Genomic DNA, 22,478 nt, shown 5'->3' on the forward strand with positions numbered 1-22,478 from the left:
GCTGTTCCCTATTTACAAGGGTTATACCAAACCAACAAAGCCAAAACTAACTAACCTTTTTCAATTACAATTCATTTTTGGACGCTTCAATCTATAAGAGCGGTCACCATTTATGTTTTTTTTTTTATAAAGACATCATACAAAATCCTGTTGTTTTTGTCACACGCAAAAGATCAAATGTAAAATTGAATCACAAACATTCTTCCCTCCTCACAACATAAATCAAAATTCAACAGTGGATTCAGACACAATTTAAACAAAGAAATAAAAATTGACATAACAATGAAACAAAAACAATATAAAAAGTCAGTTCCTATTTTGTTAAGTATAAAAAAAGTGCTCAAAAATAGTCACATATATATTTTTATGTAGATGGCACTTCAAACTGAATTCAACTGCTCTCTTATAAATGGACAGTACACCCCTGAACAATCATAACTTCTGATACCAAGTTGTAGTTTTTTAACAAACTGTTAACAATTAATGATCCCCTGGATTACAGTATCACTCTAAAATCACCAAATTTTTTGACACATTAGGTGCACGAATGATGGGTTTCGAAGCCACTGAATCATCTTTTATGGGGTTCTCCTCAGGACACCGAACTGATATCCACTCTCATGAGACTTGAAATATTGATATCAATGTGCTGATTGAATTCTTTTACTGGCAGCAGGGACTGACAATGTTCCTCCGTAACGCAGCCTCCAATCGTATTCAGACTCAGCATATACGGAAGGTAGAACAATTTTAGTTATATTCAAAAAGGTCTTCCCACTGCGTCCTTTTGGCTCACACGCTGCTCACTGGTTGTCAGCAACTCCTATTTACAAGGGTGGCATAAATAGGAGCCAGCGCCAAATTTAAGACCAGGGAAACCTTGTTCTTATCATGGTGAAGCAAGGAGAAATGGGCACTTTCTCCTCGTCTTTGCTTTTTCTCTGTGGTCTGCATTGTGCAGCACATAAAGAAACAGCAAACTGCCATGAATGATTGTTTATGTGCAGGAGGGTGTCCCTTCCTGCACATAAACAATCATACAAAAATTGCGATTTGCAACTTCTATGTGTGCTGCACAATGCAGCACACATAGGAGTTTCAAATCTTCATTCTGGATTGTTTCTGTGCAGGAAGAGACACCCTCCTGCACATTAACAATCATTCCCCTCCAACGCAGGCACCCTTGCACTGCAGTGCAAGTGTGCCTGCGTTGGTGCTAGGCAGCTTAATTTAGCGCCAGCACTAGGGGAACGCAGGAGTGCTCCATCATAGTAAATATGACGCATCCCAGCTTGTTTGAACTGATGGAGCTCAGCTAACAGGCACTCTGCCAGTTCATTGTACATATGCCCCTAAGTGCCTTGATGAGAACTTCATGAAGTCTTGTTGTCTTCAACGATGATGAAGCAAGTTTCAGAATGCGAGCCTTGTGTGTACAGAGTTCTTCCCCCAAAGCTTCGAAGAAAATACAGTTTGTGAGGTTGACCCTGTATGTTGTTTGTTAGGAGCACTTGACCAAGGACTTTTTGCCATGAGCGGGGCGATAAAGTGTAGGAATTCTGATGGGAGCTTTTGTATCCTACCATACAAGACCTTATGGGTCTTCGATGTCCGATCGTTCCTTAATGGGAAGCCAGTGTAGTGCAATCGAGGTGAGGGAGATGTGGTTGGATCTCTTTACCTCTGAGATGGTGCGGGCTGCTTGTTTCGGAGGTCTCTGCAGTGGAAGTATCACCTTGGCTGGTAAGCTCTCGTAGAAGGCCTTATAGAAGTCAATACAGAACATAAATGTTGTAAACGGTGTTGGCGATTCATTGTTGACTAATTAGAAGATGAGTGTGATTTATTTCCTCATGCTGCATCTTGAGTGTGTTGTGTGTTTCAGGACAGCCAATCAACCCCTTCGGCCGAACCTACCCGGAGGAAATGATTCAGACCGGGATCTCACCCATCGACGTCATGAACAGCATCGCCAGAGGACAGAAGATTCCTATTTTCTCTGCTGCCGGCCTCCCGCACAATGAGGTATGGCCAGAAAAACGAGCAGGAGTCTATATAGAAAGAATAGTGCCCAGAAAAAGCACATATGTTAGAAGCCACATTTACACAAAATTATAGAGGATATATCTGGAATGGAATATCTTTTCTGGTTTCTGTGTCCAAATGGTGCAAAAAAATTGAGGGAAAATCAATTTTCAATCCTTTACCTCATGCACTATTTTTTTTTAATAATTCTTTTTTATTAAACAAAAAGTCAGCCAACATCACAGTACAGAGGTCATTTCTTAATTCTGATAGTGCATCAGGGGGGACAGAAAAACACATAAACACATGATTAGGGACATCAAGGGGAAGAGGGCACCTCGAGTTCAACAATTCTGGGTGGCACATATATCTCTCCTCTGTGGCGATTCTAGGGACCCCATACCTTTGACCATTTCCGAGGGTGTCCCCTTGCTAGATAGACAGTCTTTTCCCTAAACATACTCCAGTCTAAGTTGATTCCCATCCTTCCAAGGTGAGAGGCTGTGCAGCTCCCCACAGTTGGGCAATGTTCCTTTTAGCTATCATGTAGCCCAGTGTAGCCCATTGTGTCTGTGCCGAGTTTAGTCTGGTTGCCCCCCATATATTCAGGAGGCACGTACTTGCCTCCGGCAACAACGAGATCCCCAACACCCTACGCATAGTGTCATGGATTTTGCGCTAATACTCGGCGATGTGTGTACATTCCCAAATGATATGGAGAAAGGTACCAGTCAGACCACACTGACGCCTACAAAGACTAGAATCCGACAGACCCATATGTACTAGCCGGGGTCCTGTGACATAGACCCTATGCAGCACCTTTAGTTCAACCTGCCTAAGCCGAGCCGGGATAGCTACCTCTCTTGGGGAGGATACTGCCATCTGCCAATCCTCGTCATCCAATTTTATCCCGTTTTGGACCCACTTAGTCCTCAACACACCAAGGGGATCAGTTTTATGATTAATTAGCTTCTTGTATATCAGAGAAATCGTTTTTTCAGGGAGGTGGCCATCTAGGGGGCTCAACGTCTCTGGGCAGAGCAGCTTGGAGCGAATGCCGGCTTGCGCATAACGAAAATATTCAGAGTTCGTCAATTTATATTCCGGCTGCATTTCTATAAACAATTTGATCTCACCTTTACCCCAGACATCCCCAATGGTAGCGATCCTTATTCGGTCCCATTTGTCGAACCCTTTTGTCCTCCAAAGCTTTCCCAACTTCTCCGAGTCAAAGAGTGGGGCGGCCAAAGTCAGCTTATCTCGCCGTTCTAAGGAACTGGTGGCATCATGCCGGATACGGACGGCATGCTTGGTTGGCCCCGTCAAGACCTCATGCACTATTTGATGAAATTAAGTAAATATCATTCAGTGCTAGGCTCTTGCGCAAGGATTACAGTACCTTTCACATGACTCTCCTTTTGAAATGTACACCAGTTCTTGTCAAAACTAACTACTCTCCTGCCATAAACCTCATATGACATGTTTTAGACATGTGTGAGGCATGCGTAAGACATGTTGTTATGTCGTAGTGATTGAGATGTGTCTTTTCTGGCTCAGTGTCAGTGTGGCTCCAGTTCCAGTGTTGGCGTGTTTCCAGTGTGTGAGATATATGCCATAGTCTTAGTGCATTATAGGAGACATGTCCTCTCTGTCACAGTGACTGTGTTGTCTCTGTCTAATTTTGGTGTGCCCCCATGGTTTGAGACTTGTGTCATCGCCGACTGGTCCGCTCAGGTAAAGCTCCACTCGTGGCTCATGACCAGACCCAGCCTTGACATCGCTGTGTGAATATTGAGTATGTGCATACATGGCATTTGGAAGCAGGACTCCATGTTGTTTACAAGTGTGTATGTATGCTTTTACCAGTAAGATCCATCTTGGATTGCTCCAAGCCTGTCATGGTGCAAGATGGCAGCTGTGAAAGGCCCCCCTGAAATTGTATTTGCTGCATTCGTGAGGAAGATGTGGAGGGATTGAGATAGGACTGTCTTTGGAAATTCTTTGTGAACTTTTAAGCAAGAGATTGCTGACTAGTCCTTTCTGAGTTCTGCTGTATGGTAAATTGTGGAGGAGACGGTTAACCATTGAAAGTGCAGTTTTCCGGGAGTGCTTATTGAGCTCATGCTGTGGGTACTCCTGCTTGAAACATGCATCACCACTACCTGCTGGGAGGAATCATAACATTGCACAAAGTCATGTCCACGCGGCAGGTGCAAAGATGAACTATGAAAGCAACCATACCAAACCAATTTCTAAACCCAGACAGTACATTTGCATCCCCTGTTTGAAAATACCACAAAAAAGTAGGTCCCAGATGTCCCCACTTGTTCCAGTTAGAGTTGATTCTGCTTAAGGAGAGGAGCTGCTGTGTTTCAGGACTGATATTGCTGATTGTCAGCTTCCTGAAGGGAGGGGACATCACCTCGTTTCTGCTAACCTTACTGGAAGACTCTGTGGGCCTGGCAATGACTCTTGGAGCTGCCTAGCTACTGTAAGAGGAGAGGAGGGAGCCTTGTACCACAGGAGTCTGCCTTCACATGGTGGTGAACCCATCTGCCAACCCCTGTTTAATGTTTCTCAACACTCGTTTTGTTAACCTCAGTAGGATGAAAGGCTCAGTGGAGCTGCCAAGATTTGAAGCTGTATCCTGGAGGTCAAACACCGCAGTAGTCAATAATTTTAGATATTTCATCACTCCCTTCTGTACAGAATCTACAATAATCAAAGCTACACTCTCACAAGGTGTAGTGCCAGATTGCCAGAAAATGGGCCAAACTGTACCATTTCTCAAGAAACCTGGACCTGGCATAGAAGACCTAAACAATTTGCGCCCATTGACCAATCTCCCTTCTCTGATTAAAGTTCTCAAAAAAAGTGTACAATCACAGCTGAACCAACACATCATGGATTATATGACCACAACCAACTAGGCTTCAGAGCTGGCTGCAGCAATGAGAGGGCCCTCCTCAACACCATACATGATGCTCTCACAGTATTGGACAAAGGAGAATCCTGTCTGATTATACTTCTTGATTTCTCTTTGGCCTTTGACACTATTATCCACAGCATTCTACTAACCAATCCAAATGCATGAATGGGTCTGAGTGGGACAGTCCTCAAATGGTTTTCCTCTTATCTCAACAATCTCCTCCTACAAATTAAACTAAAGGACTTCCTATCAAAGCCAAGACGTCAACCAAGGAGTTCCTCAAGACTCCATCCTAGCTCCAACTCTCTTTATCTATACATGGAACTTCCATACCTCAATTTTCCACCAGGCCAAATACAGTACCATCTTTATGCTGATGGCATTAGCCTCTACCTTAAAATCACCTCCCTAGAGGATAGAATTCATCTGAACCACGCACTGACAAAAATTCAAGCCTGGCTCTCAGCTAACCACTTAAAACTGAACTCACTGAAGACGGACTGCTTTCTCATCGCCCCCTCCCAACCCCCCAACCCCTCCCAGCCCACCCCCAATACACAACTGGCAAGGCCACCTGAACGCCCTAGACTGCATTCTGAAGACAAATGAATATAACATCTTTCGAATCTCCCTCTCCAACCAACTAATCATGATCACCCACATCAACCCTACCACCAAAGGCACACTACATCAGCCCAGGCTTCTTGGGAATATCAAGCCCTTCATTCCATTACCCAGCTTCCAAAACAAAATGTGGTACAAGCCCTTGTAATCCCCAGGCTAGATTATGGTAATGCCGTGCTTCTGGGAGGCTCAAATCTCAGCATACACCCCTAAGGACTATGCTCAACTCTGACACAGGACTAGCAACCAGAACAGGTCGCTGTGATCAGATCACTCCCTTTCTCATCACTCGAAAGTGGTAACATATCGAAGCACGTGGCATCCTAAAGATAGCCTGTATCTCACATACAGCACTGCATCAAGGAACCCCAAAGTACCTGCCACAGAAACTCACCTTAGCCGTGGAATCTGCACACTGAGAAGCTCGACCTCTCTACTCCTTGACCCTCCCAGATGAAAACACAGAAAGCACCTACTCTTAATCCTTTAGGACGAGTGCCCAGGAAATGGAACACCTTACTTTCAGAAATCCGCAGAACCCCACCCCTCCTCTATGACCTTCAAGAAAGGTGTTAAAGTTCTACTTTTTGAAAGATTCTTAGTGTCTTGATTAATCGGATTACGGGATGGTCAGCGTTAGCTATACCTAATTAACCATATGTATTGCGTATTGCGACATATATAGCGCACGTATCGCCCAAAGGCATCAAGGTGCTTGCCTTGGGAACCCGTCCTGGCTTTTCCCTGTGAGATAACCCCTACTGGGTATCCCCAGGGTGAAAGCCAGGCATCCCGCAGCGGGTGGGCCGCTGTAGTGGAGATTAAGCAACTATTGCCCAGAGTTGCAGCGTGGGACCCCATGATTAGAATAGGCACCGAGGCGAGAATTATCGAGTCTGTGGACATTTTCGGCTCAGGACCCTGCCGCGTTGGGAATTGAACCCTGGTCCCGGACCAGACCTCTGCATCAGGGTCTGCCGCTCTAATCAGTGAGCCACACTCCTCCACTAACCATACTACCATTTAAACTGCTTGGATGCATCCAAGTTAACTATAGCAGCTTAAGCTGTAAATCTCTGCAGACACTATTACCTACCTGTGTATATTGTAAGGCTTTGCCTAATTAGACACACTACCTGTACCCTACAAATGTAGAGGTATATTATCAAGAACAGCTTTAAAAATTATCGCCGGTTTAGCGGCAGAAAACTGCCGCTAAAGCGGCGATAATGATCTTGATAATATGCCCTGGAGAATTCCAATAGAACTCCATGTTCTGGTGTGAACATGGGCTTCTATCGGAATTCTCCAGGGCATATTATCAAGCTCATTATCGCCGCTTTAGTGTGAGGGCTCGGCCGAGCTCCTATTGATGGTTATTGCGGCCTAATGTGCTCGTCAGGTTCAGAAGGATAGCAGGTCAGGTCGGTCACTGTCATCTGTGAATGAATCAGTATGGGAGAGAGAATTCAGTCGTCTCTACGTCCAGCTGCTGGACGAGGTTGGATTGTGTTTTGTAAATCTTTGGCCGAATTGTTTTATTTTTTATTGTGACGTTTGTGTGGTTCTCAATAGTATGGCACTAGTGCACATTGAACATAAATCAACACACAAAAGTCAATAGGTACTAAGGGTAGCTAAAGCTAATGAATGTCATTGCTCTTCCTTCTTCCAGATCGCAGCTCAGATCTGCCGACAAGCGGGGTTGGTTAAAAAATCGAAAGACGTGATGGACTACAGCGAAGACAACTTTGCTATCGTTTTTGCAGCTATGGGTGTAAGTATAATGCAGAAATGGGGTAATATTGCCCCACTCCCCATTCTCTGACCTCCTTTACATAGTGCATGAGATACATTCTAGACCCAATTATGGTGATTCCGGTGCTGCATGCTTTTCCAGCACTTGTCACTTGTGAGTGTTTGTAATTTAACCTATATTTTGTGCGGATGAGAAACCATGCAAATCATGAGCACGGGGCGCCAAGACTGAGCACCCTGCATGATAACTAAATGGGGTGCAGCGACTGGTGCGAGATGACCCTGGCAGTGATGCTGGTGCAGTTTGGCGCTTAAATAGCAGGAGGTTGGTATTTTGTTCCTGAACTGCAAGGAAGAGACAGCAGCAGACTGCAATAGGTAAACTGTTGAAAGAGGTCTGCTTATAAAAACAAGGGGAGCTCCTTACTGAAGGTGAAAGCCATGCATACACCTTGATTCTACCTCTCCTTCTCACCTTCCTCAGGTCACAGGGACCTTGGTCATAGATACCTTGGGTAAAACTGTCCTTCACGCCTTCCTCAGGTCACAGTCACCTTGGTCTCAGTTACCTTGGGTTTACCTCTCCTTCACACCTTCCTCAGATCACAATCACATTGGTCATAGATACCTTGGGTCTGCTTCTCCTTCACCTTTCTCAAGTCACAGTCACTTTGGTATACCTTGGGTTTACCTCTTCTTCACACCTTCCTCAGGTCATGGTCACCTTGTTCATAGATACCTTGGAGTTACCTCCCCTTCACACCTATCTCAGGTAACAGTGTTAAGTAAATATCGCTCGCTCCCTTGACCTTCCTGTAGCTGCAGGTCACTCGGAGAGCGCCATCCTCAGGTGACCCTTGCCTCATCACCTTTATTCCTTCTCAACATGTTACCCGCTCCCCTCTGTGCTGCGTTCGGCCAGGACAGGAATAACATGCACCGCGACCTGGAAGCGCCACGTGCTTCTCTCATGTCTCTTTCTTCCCTGGGAACTGCAGCGCCCCCACTTGTCCTTTAGGGGCATTGCAAGGTTTCATGTGCACTGGTGCGAGCAGTGAAATCAGGACCTGGCTGCCCTTCTCCACCTCCCTGTGAAAACTGGGGTAATTCGTGCTGATTTTCACACTTTCTACCGGAGTTACCTTTAGAAGTTCGAGCTGTACCTTACTCGTGCACATACTTCATTAGGCTTTTGTACACAACAAATATGTTGATTTCCCTCAAGTGCCCCTGGCACAACCCTGGGGACTCCCACAAGTGACACTCAAGGCAAAATATGAAAGTTCATAATTTTGCACACTTGTGTAAAGAAATGCGCTCTTAATTCACCGATTTATGGAAGTTGATTAAACTTTGTAAATTTAGGATAGGTTCCTCACATTTGCAGGCGTAAGCCTGAAAATGCTCTTTTTATATGGCCCATTGACCCAGTCTCTAGAATTGTAAATAATCTTATAAAAGTACCGCCATATATAAAACTTTCCATTTGGACCCTACAAATACATAAATAATTGGACAATGCCCCCAGTCTAAATTCCAACTGTTTTGTAATAATGGAGCCTTAAGTTAAAACGTTGTAACTCCAAACTTTAGTCCCTGTCGTTTATTTCCCCACCTCACTCTTGTTTAACCAAGGTCTCTAGAAATATCGATTCTGTTTCTGCCAGAAAAACATCCATCAAAAGCAAATCAATAAAAAAAAAATCAGAGAGTGGTATTAGCAGAGAAGTATTTTACGTGGGTAGTGGGAGATGGTGTAAATTGGGCATCAGTGCAAATCTTTGAGATACATTTGTGTTGCCTTGAGCCTCTCAGAGATGCTCCAGAATCCGGAAACTATGGTCCCTTTCAAAACCTCGTGATGCAAAAGATGGCTGGTGTAAATCTGTGACGCGACGAGCAGGTATATCTACGCCTATGAGTCAGTTAGGATTGGAGCCCATTCTCAAAGATTGCAAGTTGTGTATCAGCTGTGGCTGAGAACACTTCCATCAATGAATGGGACACACAAAGAAACTTGAGATACACCCACTTCTGTGACTTTACAAGTCCATAACTTTTCAGTTGCATGCATAACGTTTCGAAATTTGAAAACAACATTTATTTTTCTTTCGTCCCTCTATACATGCCTATCTTTCTTACTTCTATCTCGTGAATTTTGGATTGACTAACCTATATCATCTTACTGTTCAACCACTAATACCAAGGTGGGGGGGGGGGGGGGGGGGGCGGCCTGAACGTATATCAAGTGCCTTTATAATCTTTTATTAATATCTCTAAAATCTTCGACTAAGTGCATTTTCACAAATTCTGAACTCTGTTGTCTGGTCACTCATTTTAACATCGTTTCACCCCATGGAACTCCCACACACTCGCACACAATTAGTTCATAAATTACACAGAACTACGAATTTCTATTATGAACAAATCACAACGTTTTCAGGTAGAAATTAAACTTACTCTAGGGAAAAGGTTTGTGAACCATGCCCACCCCAGCTGTGCTTTGACCAAAATGATTCGGAATTTTTCTCAGGTAAACATGGAAACAGCCCGCTTCTTCAAGAGTGACTTTGAGGAGAACGGGAGCATGGAGAACGTATGCCTCTTCCTGAACCTCGCAAACGACCCCACGTGAGTAGATCCACTTGCCAGAATCATCTCCGTGGGTTCCAGACTCCATCAAAAGTCAAAAAGGGTTTGGAGTTTAGCTGACATATGGGATATCAATATAGTTATATGGGAATTGCCAATGGATTGATGTAGAGAGCTACAATTTAGCTTATATGACATCTAGCAAAATAGGAGAAAAGGGGGATCTGGTGATACCAAACACCAAATTACATGATGATACACCTCTGGTCCCTACCAAAATGTTTACATATTTCTACATATTCCTGTGCTGGTTGTCACAGAAGCTCACTGAGCCAAAGTAGACTTAGATACCAGTGGCTCGAGGAGATTTAAAGTAACAGATTTAAAGGCTTCCTCAAATGTGCTGAAACTCACAAGTCCCAGACTTGACCTCAAGGCTCCATTTATTAAAGACATGACACCGAGTGCAATCTGACCCCAAACTGCTAGATTGTCCAAATCAGGGTTGTAAATGATGGGGATCCATGAGGGTCCCAGATTGAGCCAGATCTGTGCCCGTCCTAGAAATGTGCAGATTTGTTCCCCGGTAACATCACTAGGATAAATTCAGTAGCACTGAAGTGAGCTTTGCCTTCAGTTCCTCAACCAGGAGAGGAGGGAGCATCTTAATTTCAGTTGCGTTGGGTCCAACACAAATGCCTCACTTAAAGGGCCATCAGCACCCCTTTTGTTCAAGTCTCCTCCTGAATGGCTGCTAGCTGGAGTCTAATACCTAGAAACAAATTCAATCAGCTCGCCACTTCACACATGCTGGAGCGATGAACTATGATTTGGGGACAAGTCTTTGAGTTGTCTAAGCTTCGTATGAATGTGATATGCGTGCACCATAAGAATGTTAGCTTCATCTCTATAAATGAGTAATTACACTGACAACCATTTATTTAGTAGGTACTAATAAGTCTTTATTACTATCCAAAGGAACCTTTAGCAATGGAAGAATAAAGAAAAACTGATAAAAACAGTAAGGTTGTAGACGTATGCTTTGCAGTTTGCATGCAGCTCCTGGATGCCAGTTCATAACTCACTAAGGGCCAGATGTAGCAGGCATTTTTCTGGTTGCAAACGGTCTGATTCGCAGACTGATTCGGTATTAGGAAGGGGCGTGTTTAGGGCATCCCTTGCTAGTACCGAATCTCAGTGGTATGTAAAAATGTTTAGCGGTCCATAAACATTCACATTTTACCACCTACCTAAAATAGGTGATAACCCATTCACAAACGGAAAGGAATCCCTAAGGGACCCCTTCCCGTTTGTGAATATTCGTCAAAAATTTTTTTAAGAGGGGGCAATGGTCCCACGGACAACTGCCTGCTCTTAAAAAACGAAAAGAAAACTTTTCATTTTTCTTTTTTAAATGCAACCCATTTTCCTTTAAGAATTAAAAAAAAAAGATTGCTTTATTTAAAAGCAATCACAGATATGGTGGTCTCTTGACCCCAGCAGGCCACCATCCCCATGATTTTAGGGATTCCTAAAGGGTGCAAATTGCGACCTACCTTATTAATATTCATGAGGTAGGGCGATTTGCGACCCACTAGGAATCGCTAAATTTGCAGAGAATCGCAATTCATTCACCGCTATTCATAATACTGATACTTCTGGTCCTAAGTAACTTGTGACCTACAGGACGTGCCATTATTTCTACAACTGAAGTAGTAACCCCGTCGACAGTCTACATAAAATCTTTGACCTGCCTCTTACATGCTGTGCTTTGTGGCAGACGCATCAACCCTCAGAGCTATTTTATGATATGTCATAGCTGTGACCAGAGTGAATGCAAATATCGCCAGGAAGTGCACAAAGCACCAGATTTATCGTATGCTATATTAGCACAGAATTTGGTAGCTACACAAAGATCTCTGCAGCCTGTGTGCTTAAAGTAAGTAGGACATGGCATATTTGTATCATATTTGTCCTTATTGCCAGTTTTCTTGGGGAAGAGCTTTTAAAAAAACACCTAAAAGTATACGTTGAATCTCAGATTTTGCTCCTCGTGTCTTGATCCTTCCTAAATCCGCCCCATTTCTGAGACTACCCCATCACTTTTAATTTGTGGGATCTCAGAGTAAGTTTTTTTCCATTTTAGCACAGGTCCAACTTTAATTACATGACTGCTCATTGGTCACTTGATGGAACTGAGTGCCGTTAATTAGGACACTCACTTGGCACCCTTACAGCAATTTCAGCTGTTTCTTTGCAGGACATAAGCTCAGTGAATTTATTTATAAAGTTTTATATAGCACGGACTAGATCCCGAAGGATATCAGAGCGCTTTACAGTTATAGGGAAAGGTAACAATCAAAACATGAGTCAAACATGGGGAGTATAATAATCATTAAATGAAATAGTTCCCACATAACTCAATTATAAGTGCTGAGTGGACGAGGAGTGGGCTATATGATGGAGCGTAGTGATATAAGGGAAGTAAGTGAAATAATCGTATACAAGAATATTAGCCAATACCAAAATAAAATCTAAACATGAGTGAAATGGGGCTTCTAATAGGCATTGACTCAAGTGGTGAGCATCTAATAGATCATTTATACACCTAGGTGAGCGAAGGATGGGCAAAACGATGTAACATAATGATTTAAGGGGTGTAAACACAATAATCATGTACAGGAATATTAATCAAAACCAAAATAATAATCATATACTGGAATAATGAGCGATACTATATAGTATGTCCGATGCACTTAGAGCAAAAATCCTAATGTTGCATCATTAGGATTAGAACTCTGTAGAGAATGCTGAGATTGGTTCAGCCAATCAGAATGCTTTGAGTGCTGGTACTAACTACTTTTTGAAAAAGGAAAAGTTGAGAGCTCTATGGAAGGCAATGAAGTATCTCAGGGCCAATAATGGCTGGTATGGACATTACACTCCAACGTTCCAATGGTTTTCCTTCATTTTTTCCATGTTTATTTTAGAACATCCTCCAATCAGTGGGTGGATTATTCTAATATCATTCTTGCCCCTCTGCCTCTGGCAATAAAGGTTGTTGATGGCTTGCTACCTTGTTATAGGCCTGGACTGTGGCGCGGGCCTTAAACAATCATTCTAGACCTCGGTAGTGGACCATAATGCTATATTATGACATTAAAATGTTGAGAGCTCCATAAAGGACAATGGAGTGTCTCAGGGCCAATAATGGCTGGTATAGGCTTCAGCTCCTACATTCTAACGTTTGTGTTTCTGTTTCTCCCCGTTTAATTTAGGAAACGAACCCTATGTTGGTGGAATATTCAATAGACTTATAGCCATGATGCCTCGGGCTATACCGTCAATTAAAGTTAATCTCCCTCGCCCACTGGTCAGGCATATAACTGGGGTTCAGAGCCTCTAACATCCAGTATAGCCCTTGGCAGTGGGCAATAAGGCTACATCAAAATATTAGAATGCTGAGAGTTAGTTCATTTTAAACCTGTGAAAAATCTGATTTTTAATCTTATAACCTTACCTGTTGACTTGAATTTGAATTTCTGGGTTGCACTGAAAATTGCGATATTGCACTTTAGGCTCTGACATTCATTGGGGGCAGCTAAAAACATTGTTTTTTCCTGAAAGCGGCCATTTTTATTAGTTGAGGACAACTACAGACACAATATTTGGCCAGTGCGCGCTCACGCTATTGCAAGCCGCCACATGTATAAAGCGGGGCATGCTATGTGAACACACGCAGTGGGCGCATCAGCTATCTTTACAAAGTTAGTTTGATTTAAGCCTGTGAAAAATTCTGATTTTTCGTCCTTTAATCTTACCTATTGACTTGAATTTGAATTTTTTGGTTGCACTTAAAATCGCGCTCTTGCACTTTAGTCTCTGACTTTCTTTGGGAGGTGGGAGCAGTGAAAAAAACAGTTTTTTTTCGGAATGCTGCCATTTTTTTACTACTTGAGGACAACTATAGGCACCATATTTGGGCAATACACGGTAGCTGTTCCAAGCCACATCTATAAAGCGGGACACGCTGCGTGGACGCGTCCAGCAGCAGGCAGTCTGCCCGTCACAGACCAGAAGGTAATTCACCCATTGGCTGCAGTAGAGACCTCCTTTGTAGTCTTACCCCTGTGAACACATTTGTTGTTCAACCCCCTCTACTCCTACTTAAAAATTAATATATTTGCCCCCTGTGTGACTTCTAGTTAATCTCTCCACCAAGGGATAGAAAACTCATTTTAATACTGTGAAAAAGAAAGGTAGGACTTTGTTCCTTGCAGTTTAAATAAATGTCCTCTCACTGCAGAAACATGCAGTCAACATTTTTGACCTTTTGAATAAGGACGCTCTGGAACTATTGTTTTGGACAGAAACATGGCTCGCGGACCCCTCAAACAGCGCCATTACGAACGCCATCCCTATTGGCTATAAAATACATAAGAAAGACTGCCATTGTGGCAGGGAAGGAGGGTTAGCTCTGATCTATAAGGAAGACTTTGACTGCCAGACTACCCCGATTGAGGGCCTTTTAGGAGCAGAAGCTATAGGCTTTTGCATTAGTTTGTCGCCTCAACAATTAGTGGCTGGGGTTCTAATTTACAAATTCTCAAATCCTTAGGAAATGCCTTTGCACTGAGATGCGTGCAATTGATGCTCCTGAGGGATCTCAATCTACACATGGATAAGGTGAATGACAATGAAATTTAAGAATTGAGGGACACCATGTCATCCTTGGTTCTTATCCAACATATATTTAGTCCAACACGCCAAGTGGATCGCGTGTTGGATCAGATGTTCTCCAACGTGACTTTGCTATTGGAAGATCCCATTCCTCAGGTTTTTCAGACCACTATTTGATTAAATTCACTTGGCCGATCCCAAAAAAGCACATCTTCCATCTACCAGGACTCCATGCACCTCAAGAGCTATCATAAAGTCCAGCCTACAGAGTTTCTGCGCTCCCTGGAAGGAAGTGCCCCAGCTCTTTCAGGCTCGGTTGAGGATGATGTCAGGATCCTTGACAACTAGATTTGAGAGTCTATTGATAAATTGGCACGGTCGTCCCTCAAAGATGCGCCGTATCTTTGTAAATTCGGCTCATCTCTGCATTTTCGGAATGGCGGAGCATGGCGTTAGCATTTTGTGCTTAATGCCACGCTCTGCCTTTCCATTGTAAATATGCCCCTTCTTGTCTCCTGTGGCTTGCGCAAGATCCCAGCATCTCTCTGTGGACTGGTGCAAATAGTTGGCGACCTCCTTTCACAATAAAATCTCAATTATTCAAGCCAGCCTGTCTGCCGGTACCCTGCAAGATGAGGAGTTATTGGAAATAATGAATTCCAGTACACACTCCTCAACCAAGGCTACTCTGTCTAGTTTCAAACTGATTTCTTTGGGGAGATCTTTGACAGCCTTAAGTAACCTTAAATCAAGGTCTCCATCATGCCTGTGCCTGCCAAACTTGCTAGCCTTAGGGGCTATTGCTATTAACCCAATGGCAAATAAGGTGATTAATGCGTCGCATGTGCCAGTTACACTACCCTGCTCCTGGAAACAGGCCAGAACTCTGGCCCTGCCAAAGAAACCGTTGGTGCACCCTGGAATCCAGTCTATTTACAGACCTATTTCTTTATCACCAAGCCTGTCTAAGGTACTGGAAAAACATGTTAATCAGCAGCTTTCTTTATACTTGGAATCCAACATCCTGCTCCATCCAAGCCAGTCGGGTTTTAGACCCCGCTTTAGGACGGAGACAGCACTAAAAGCGGTAATAGAATGCATCAAAAGCACCGTATACGCCATGGGAAAGGCAATACTGATCATGTTAGATCTATCAGCAGCCTTTGATACGATCCCCCAACCCAGATGTCTTGCACGTGTTCAATCCTATTGGCATAAACGACAGGGCTGGACTGGGAAGTGAAACCGGCCCTGGCAAACTGCTTGCCCGTCCCCGTTGTCCGGGGGGGGGGTTGGGGGGCTGAGAGGGTGCAGCCGAGCAGTTTGCAAGGGCCGGTTTCGGCCGATTTTGTTACAGGGGGCGATATTGCCGGCCCCTGGTAGCAAAAATAGCTACCCAGGGGCCCAAAACCGGCCCCCACCCTAGCGGCCCACCGGGGAAACGCCCGGTGCCTGCTACGGCCAGTCCGGCCCTGATAAACGGTGAAGCCTTTATGAGAGGCAGAAGTCAACAGGTTGGATTCCTCCTTTCTCCTCAAAGCCGCATGAGTTGACAGTGGGAGTTCCCCAGGGCTCTGCTCTGAGCCCAACAATATTTAATATGTATATCACTCCACTTGCCCAAATAGCAGAAGCCCTGGAGCCAAAAGTTAGATTTTACGTTTCTCGTGTGGCAAGTGAAACGAGATCCCTGAGGTTTCTTTTAAAGCTTGCCTGACTGTCATTTTCCATTGGATGGCTTTACACAAACTCAAGTGCAACGCAGATAAAACTGAAATTCTTTTTTGGGTAATATTCTCAGAAACAAGGCAGAATTTCTGGCCCAAAGATGTCTCCCCGCTAGGCCCACAGAATGGCATATTCAAGAACCTAGAGATCAAATATGATAACAGTCTGGGCATTAAGCCACACATTAAATCAGTCGTAGGCACTTGTTTTGGAATTCAGCGCTCACTAACAAAGTTCTTGCAGTACCTCTCATTCACGGCAAAGAAAACGGTTATCCAGACACTGATAACCTCCAGACTGGATTATGGCAATGCCCTCTACTTTGGTCTTCCTGAATACCTACTGGACAGCCTTCAGGTGATCCAGAACGCGGCAGCTCATTTTCTTTTGCATTTGCCAGTTACAATGCATATGTTCCCACACTTACGTGCTGCCCTGGCTCCCTATCAGCTTCTACACCCCGCAACAAACTGGCGGTCTGCTAGCAGCGTGCATGCTAATGACGCTCAGAATTCACCGTTCCAGAGCGGGCGACGGTCGCTCACCTACCCACGACCAGTGGCTTGGAATAAGCTCTCTTTTGAGCTCCACGATCTGGACAATATCGCAGTGTTTAAAAAGGATTGATACCTTGCTTTTTTCATAGGGATAGACGATAAGATCTTTCACTACATTCTGACCTTTTGGTGGGTGCTGTGACACTCCTTGGGGCAGCTGTGTGCATTACAAGTCGCTTTCATCATCAAAATCATCATTGAAGACAATAAAGTGGGTCAGGGCTAATAATGTCTGGCATATACCTTCTGCCCTAAAATTCGAATACTTGCCTTTTCGTATCTCCTTCTACATTTTAGAACATGCTACACTCAGTGGGTGCAATATTCTAATAGAATATCAGTTATCACTTTGTTGACTTTTACATCAGATATCCTTGCCGCTATCCCCACTGGCTACTATATCTTACAATCGAATAGTGCCGGCGGGAGAGCCGGAGGGGGGGTTGCAGCTATCATTCGCTCCGAGCATAAGTTTACTACCCTCGAAACTTTCACTCTTGCCAAAACTGATTGTCTCACTTTTAAATTCACCTCTCCTAGGTTTTCTTTTATTTGTGTCCTTGTTTACAGACCTCCTGACTGCATGCCCCTTTTCTCCCAACAGTTCGGCGAACTGATCTCCCGGCTAATCATTAACTTCTCATCATTGGCGATTTTGATTACTGGCCGACTGACCCCCGTGAGAGTAATCTCTCTGAGGATTTCACTGACCTTCTACTTGGTTTGAACTGCAGCCAGCATATCACTGTAGCCACCCATTGCAAAGGTCACATTCTCGACCAAGTTTGGACTACCAATCTTGACATTTCTCCTCCCTCAGTGTATCCTTGTTCTTGGTCTGATCACTCTTTTATTTCAATTAAAATCAACCTCACTCTGCCTGTTCACTCCATCCCTATTACCAATTTCACTGTCCGGAATTGGAAGCATGCCAATCTCGCAGATTTCCACGCTATCTTGGCCTCTACAGCCCCTAGGGACCAGGCCTCGTTGACTGACCAGGCCTGTCATCTCGAGCAGTGGCTCATATCTGCCAGTGATAAAGTGGCCCCGTTAAAAATCATAAAAACGAAACGTCCCCATGACGCTCAGCGATGGTTCACTGATCAATTGAAATTGGACAAATTGTCCCTCCGCCAAGCTGAGCGCCGATGGAGGCGTAACTACGACTCAACATCTAAAATTGAGTATGTTGATTTACTGAAACAGTATAAAAAATCTATCTTACTGGCCAAAACCTCTTACTTTTCTCAGAAAATTATGGACTCAGCCTCTAAGTCTAAGGACATTTTTTCTATAGTTGAGGAGCTCACCTTGCCGGACCGTGTTACTGTTCAACCCCTACCTACTCAAGCTCTTTGTGATTCCCTGAATTCGTACTTCATTGAAAAAATTGACACCATCAAGAATAACATTCCCTCTCCTTCCTCCCCCATCCCCCCTCCTCTACCCTCTGTGAACCCTTGCCGCCTGGATGTTTTCCCTCCCATCACCCCGACAGAGTTCATCTCTTTGTTACATTCAGTGAGCTCGGGCTCCCCTAATGACTGCTGCCCTCCACAAATCCTTAGAGAAGTTTTTTTGGCCTGTCCTGACCCCCCTTTGTCACTGCTTAACAACTTGCTTGCTACTGGCACGGTCCCAGATTCTTTCAAACAGGCGGTTGTAGTTCCCATACTAAAGAAGCCCGGTGCTGACCCTTCCGTCATGAGTAATTTTTGACCGATTTCCCTTCTCCCCTATTTGGGGAAATTCTTGGAGACCTACGTTACTCGTTGTCTCAGTACATTCATTGAGGGCTCTTCCTTTTTGGATGACCAGCAAGCTGGCTTCCGGCCAGCTCATTCTACCGAACCTGTTATTGTGGCCGTGATGGATGTGCTGAGGCAAGGCGCCGACAAGAATATTGCCCAGGCTCTTGTTTTACTGGACTTGTCGGCTGCTTTTGACACGGTCGATCATGACATCTTGATCGACCGTGTCAACAACGCGGGTATCCAAGGCATGGCTCTTACATGGATCAGATCCTTCCTGCATCAGCGTTCCCAGGCAGTTCACCTGTCCACTTACTCCGCTTCCTATTCCCCCCTATCTTGTGGAGTCCCTCAGGGCTCTGCCTTGTCGCCACTTTTGTTTAACCTCTATATGCAACCTCTCATAGCTTCCCTCCGTCACACCCCGGTTACTATTTTTAATTATGCTGATGATTTACAATTGATTTTTCCTGTGGATCCCACCCCTTCTTCGTGTACCAATTTTCAATCCACTATGCTTGTGATCTCTGAGTGGATGCACTATAGTCAGCTGAAGCTTAACCCCAACAAGACGGGGTTAGTGTTGATGGGCGGGCCAGCTAATCCTTGGAATTCTAGCTTCTGGCCCCCCTCCCTTGGGTCTTCACCTTGCCCTGTCAATTCGGTAAAGAGCCTAGGCGTAATCATATGTAGTGACTTGTCTATGAGGCCTCAAATTAATGCAGTTACATCATCCTGTTTTTTCCACCTGCGCAGGATATGCAAAATTCATAGGTTCCTCACCACCGAGGCACTCATTCTCGTCATTATGCCTCTTGTTACCTCGCGTATTGACTACGCTAACTCCCTCTACGTTGGAATACCTGCCTACCATCTTCACCGGCTGCAGTTGGTGCAAAACCAGGCGGCAAGACTGGTCTTTCATCAGCCCAAACATCAACATGTCTCGCCTCTGTTGAGGAGACTGCATTGGCTCCCCGTGGCCTATCGCTGCATGTTCAAACTTGGCTGCACTGTCTTTAAGGCTCTTACTGATCAAGCTCCTGCCTTTATCACATCCAGCCTCCAGCGTTACACCCCCTCGAGAAATCTCCGGTCCACTTCCCACAACCTGTTGATGGTTCCAAGGTACAAACGTAAAAAGCATGGAGGACTGTGTTTTTCCTTCCTGGCCCCCACTCTGTGGAACTCCCTCCCTATTTCCCTTAGACTTTGCCCCAGTTATGTTTGCTTCCGTAAATTACTCAAAACTCACTTCTTCCAGCTAGCCTACTGTGTTACTCCGCTGAACTGTTCCCCCCGCAATTGTCTATGAGCGCCATGAAACCGTCTGGTGACCGAGCGCGGTATAAATATTTTTAACATAACATTTTTTAACATTACGCTGTAGTAGATTTATCGAAACTGCTTTTTAAATTGTGTTTTGTTACGTTGGGGGTGCCTTTACCTCGGAGACATATAGTTATGTATTATTTTGTGCCCCTTTTAAATATGTGTGTGTGTATACACCCCCACACACACCTACATTCCCCCATTACACACACATCTATTTACATATATATTGTAAATCTAAAAGTAATCTAGCATTAAAAATTTAATTAACATTTTTTTAATTAAAACACTACCACTATCTAGAATGTAATTTAAATATAATTTATATATTTTTTTTTTATTTGATAAAATTTTATTTTACACTACCCATCCCTGAACCATAAGAACCCCTTACTATCCTTAAACACTACCCATCTCTGAACCCTAAAAGTTCCCCACTACCCCTAAATTTGATGGATCCTAAAAGTCCATTACTACTCTTAACTCTACCCATCCCCAAACCTTAAAACCCCAAAGAGCCCCATTAATACTACCAACCCTGAACCCTAACACTGTCTTAATACTCCCGAACACTACCCATCACTGAACCCTATACATCTCTTACTACCCATGACTTCTAGCCATCTTTTACCCCTAAAAAGCCCTCAGTATCCCTAAATATTACCCATCCCTGAACCTTAAAAACCCCTTATCCATCCGTGAACCCTAAACCATGTTGATCACTCGACAGAACCCATCCCTGTCCCCCTAAAAAAACACATTTCACATTTTTTATGGTAAAAAAAAACCTTAACCTGAAAAAATATTTATTACTTAATTTCTAATTACAATTAATGTAACACATTTTAACATATCAATTAGCTAAATTTAATTTAGCTTTAAATCAATTTGAACCTCTACTGTAAAATAAAGACACTGTTTACATATATGTATGTAAAAAGTAGCTATAAATTAAAAGAACAAAAACTTACCTGTGATGTAATGACCCCTGATGTAACTCCAGCAGTGTAATAACTCCTGATGTATAGCCTGGGAAGTAAAGGTAACATACCTTGGACTAGCATTATAGCCCTTTTGCCTTGGGCTGTACCTGCCTCTGAAGACTTACCATGTACTATTCTTTGCCCATATTCTTAGATCAGTGGAGTGTCAATGAGGGGCAAAGACCAGAGAGGGACAGCTGGCCTGTTTGGTGACCTCTGATGGGTGAGATTTGGGGAGGGATGCTTGGGGCCACGATGACATGGTGGGCAAGTAACAGTGGTAACAACCTATCCAGGAAATAGAAGCAGGTAATATGGTTTCAAAATATTACAAATAAAGGTGTGTAAGGTCATGCGTTAAATGAAAGGCTCTCAGCTCACCTGAGTGTGTGCTCGGTGGCATACCTGTGGATGCGAAGGACAAGGTGCAATGTAGGCACTTGGACTGAAACAGAGGCAGACAGAGGATGAGATGATCAAAATACAAAATGAGTCTCAGACTTATTGCAGATTGACATGCTTGAGTGCCTAGAAATGCATCACATACCTTTGGCTGGACTGGAGTGGAAGCTGAAAACAGCCCTGGAAGGTAGATTGATGCAAATGCTCAAATGTGTCTATTATAATAACAGGGAATGAATATTCCTCATAGCTGCTTCTGCCAGATTTGCTTAAACCTTGATTCTATTGTTGGGCTGTCATTAAGGGTAAGTCATGCCCTAGGGTTCATTACTGTCAAAGCCTGTCGAGTGCATCTGACTGCTGGGCCTCAAAAAGGACAACATCCATCTGTGGTTGGTGAGCATCTTTGAGACACGTGAACTTTGCATCGGATTCCATGAGCTAAGAGTGCGTCGTCCTCATTGCAAATGTTCATCCTTCATCCCCTCTCTGAGGCTGGATGCTAAATAATCCCCCACAAATTACTGATTACCATTGTGGGTTCATGTGGGTCTCAGAAAGGATTAGTATAGTGGAGATGTACCACGAGACAGTGGTGTAACACAGAAGGATACACCCTCTTCCCCTCCAAAGAATGGGTTAAGGGGGTTGAAGGCTTGGGGGGCCTTGTAGGCTTGCCCCCGTGTGCTGCAAGGTCTGCAGGGGCCTGTGTTACCCCCCCTGCCGCCATAGTGATTTATGCAAACAATAGTTTAAAAAAATCACTTGAGATTTTTTTCAAGATAGTGTATCAAATATGTATCTGTATTTTCATAAATCACATTACATTAAAATTGCGTAGCATTTATTTCTGTCAACAATGTCGACAAAAGACCACGAATTCAGGATATTATCACTATATAGAATTCAGATTCATAGTTCCACATTTCATGATTCTCATGTGGAACCGTAATTATTTTCATATGGGAATTGTCAACAGATTGAGGTTATCAATAGTGCCTGCTTTAGAAGTTGGTGATAAAAACACAGAAGTGAAAGTTAATGAAAAACCTGATTTCTGGAGGAAGTGCTAAACCCGTCATAAAATCCTTTGGCGGTATTTCCCAGATCCTAG

General features: G+C 43.9%; 1 protein-coding gene across 4 annotated transcripts in view; it reads left to right on the plus strand.

The window, feature by feature from the left end:
* ATP6V1B1 (ATPase H+ transporting V1 subunit B1) overlaps positions 1-22,478 on the plus strand; it is a 989,440-nt gene that overhangs the window by 952,919 nt on the left and 14,043 nt on the right. For all 4 annotated transcript variants that reach the window (XM_078674535.1, XM_078674534.1, XM_078674536.1 and 1 more), the window contains 3 exons: positions 1,886-2,025; positions 7,254-7,355; positions 9,870-9,967. In XM_078674535.1, coding sequence (XP_078530661.1) covers positions 1,886-2,025; positions 7,254-7,355; positions 9,870-9,967 — 340 coding nt within the window. The remainder of the gene's footprint in view (positions 1-1,885; positions 2,026-7,253; positions 7,356-9,869; positions 9,968-22,478) is intronic.

This window comes from Lissotriton helveticus, chromosome 2_1 (genome assembly GCF_964261635.1).
Source record: "Lissotriton helveticus chromosome 2_1, aLisHel1.1, whole genome shotgun sequence".
Taxonomy (NCBI): domain Eukaryota; kingdom Metazoa; phylum Chordata; class Amphibia; order Caudata; family Salamandridae; genus Lissotriton; species Lissotriton helveticus.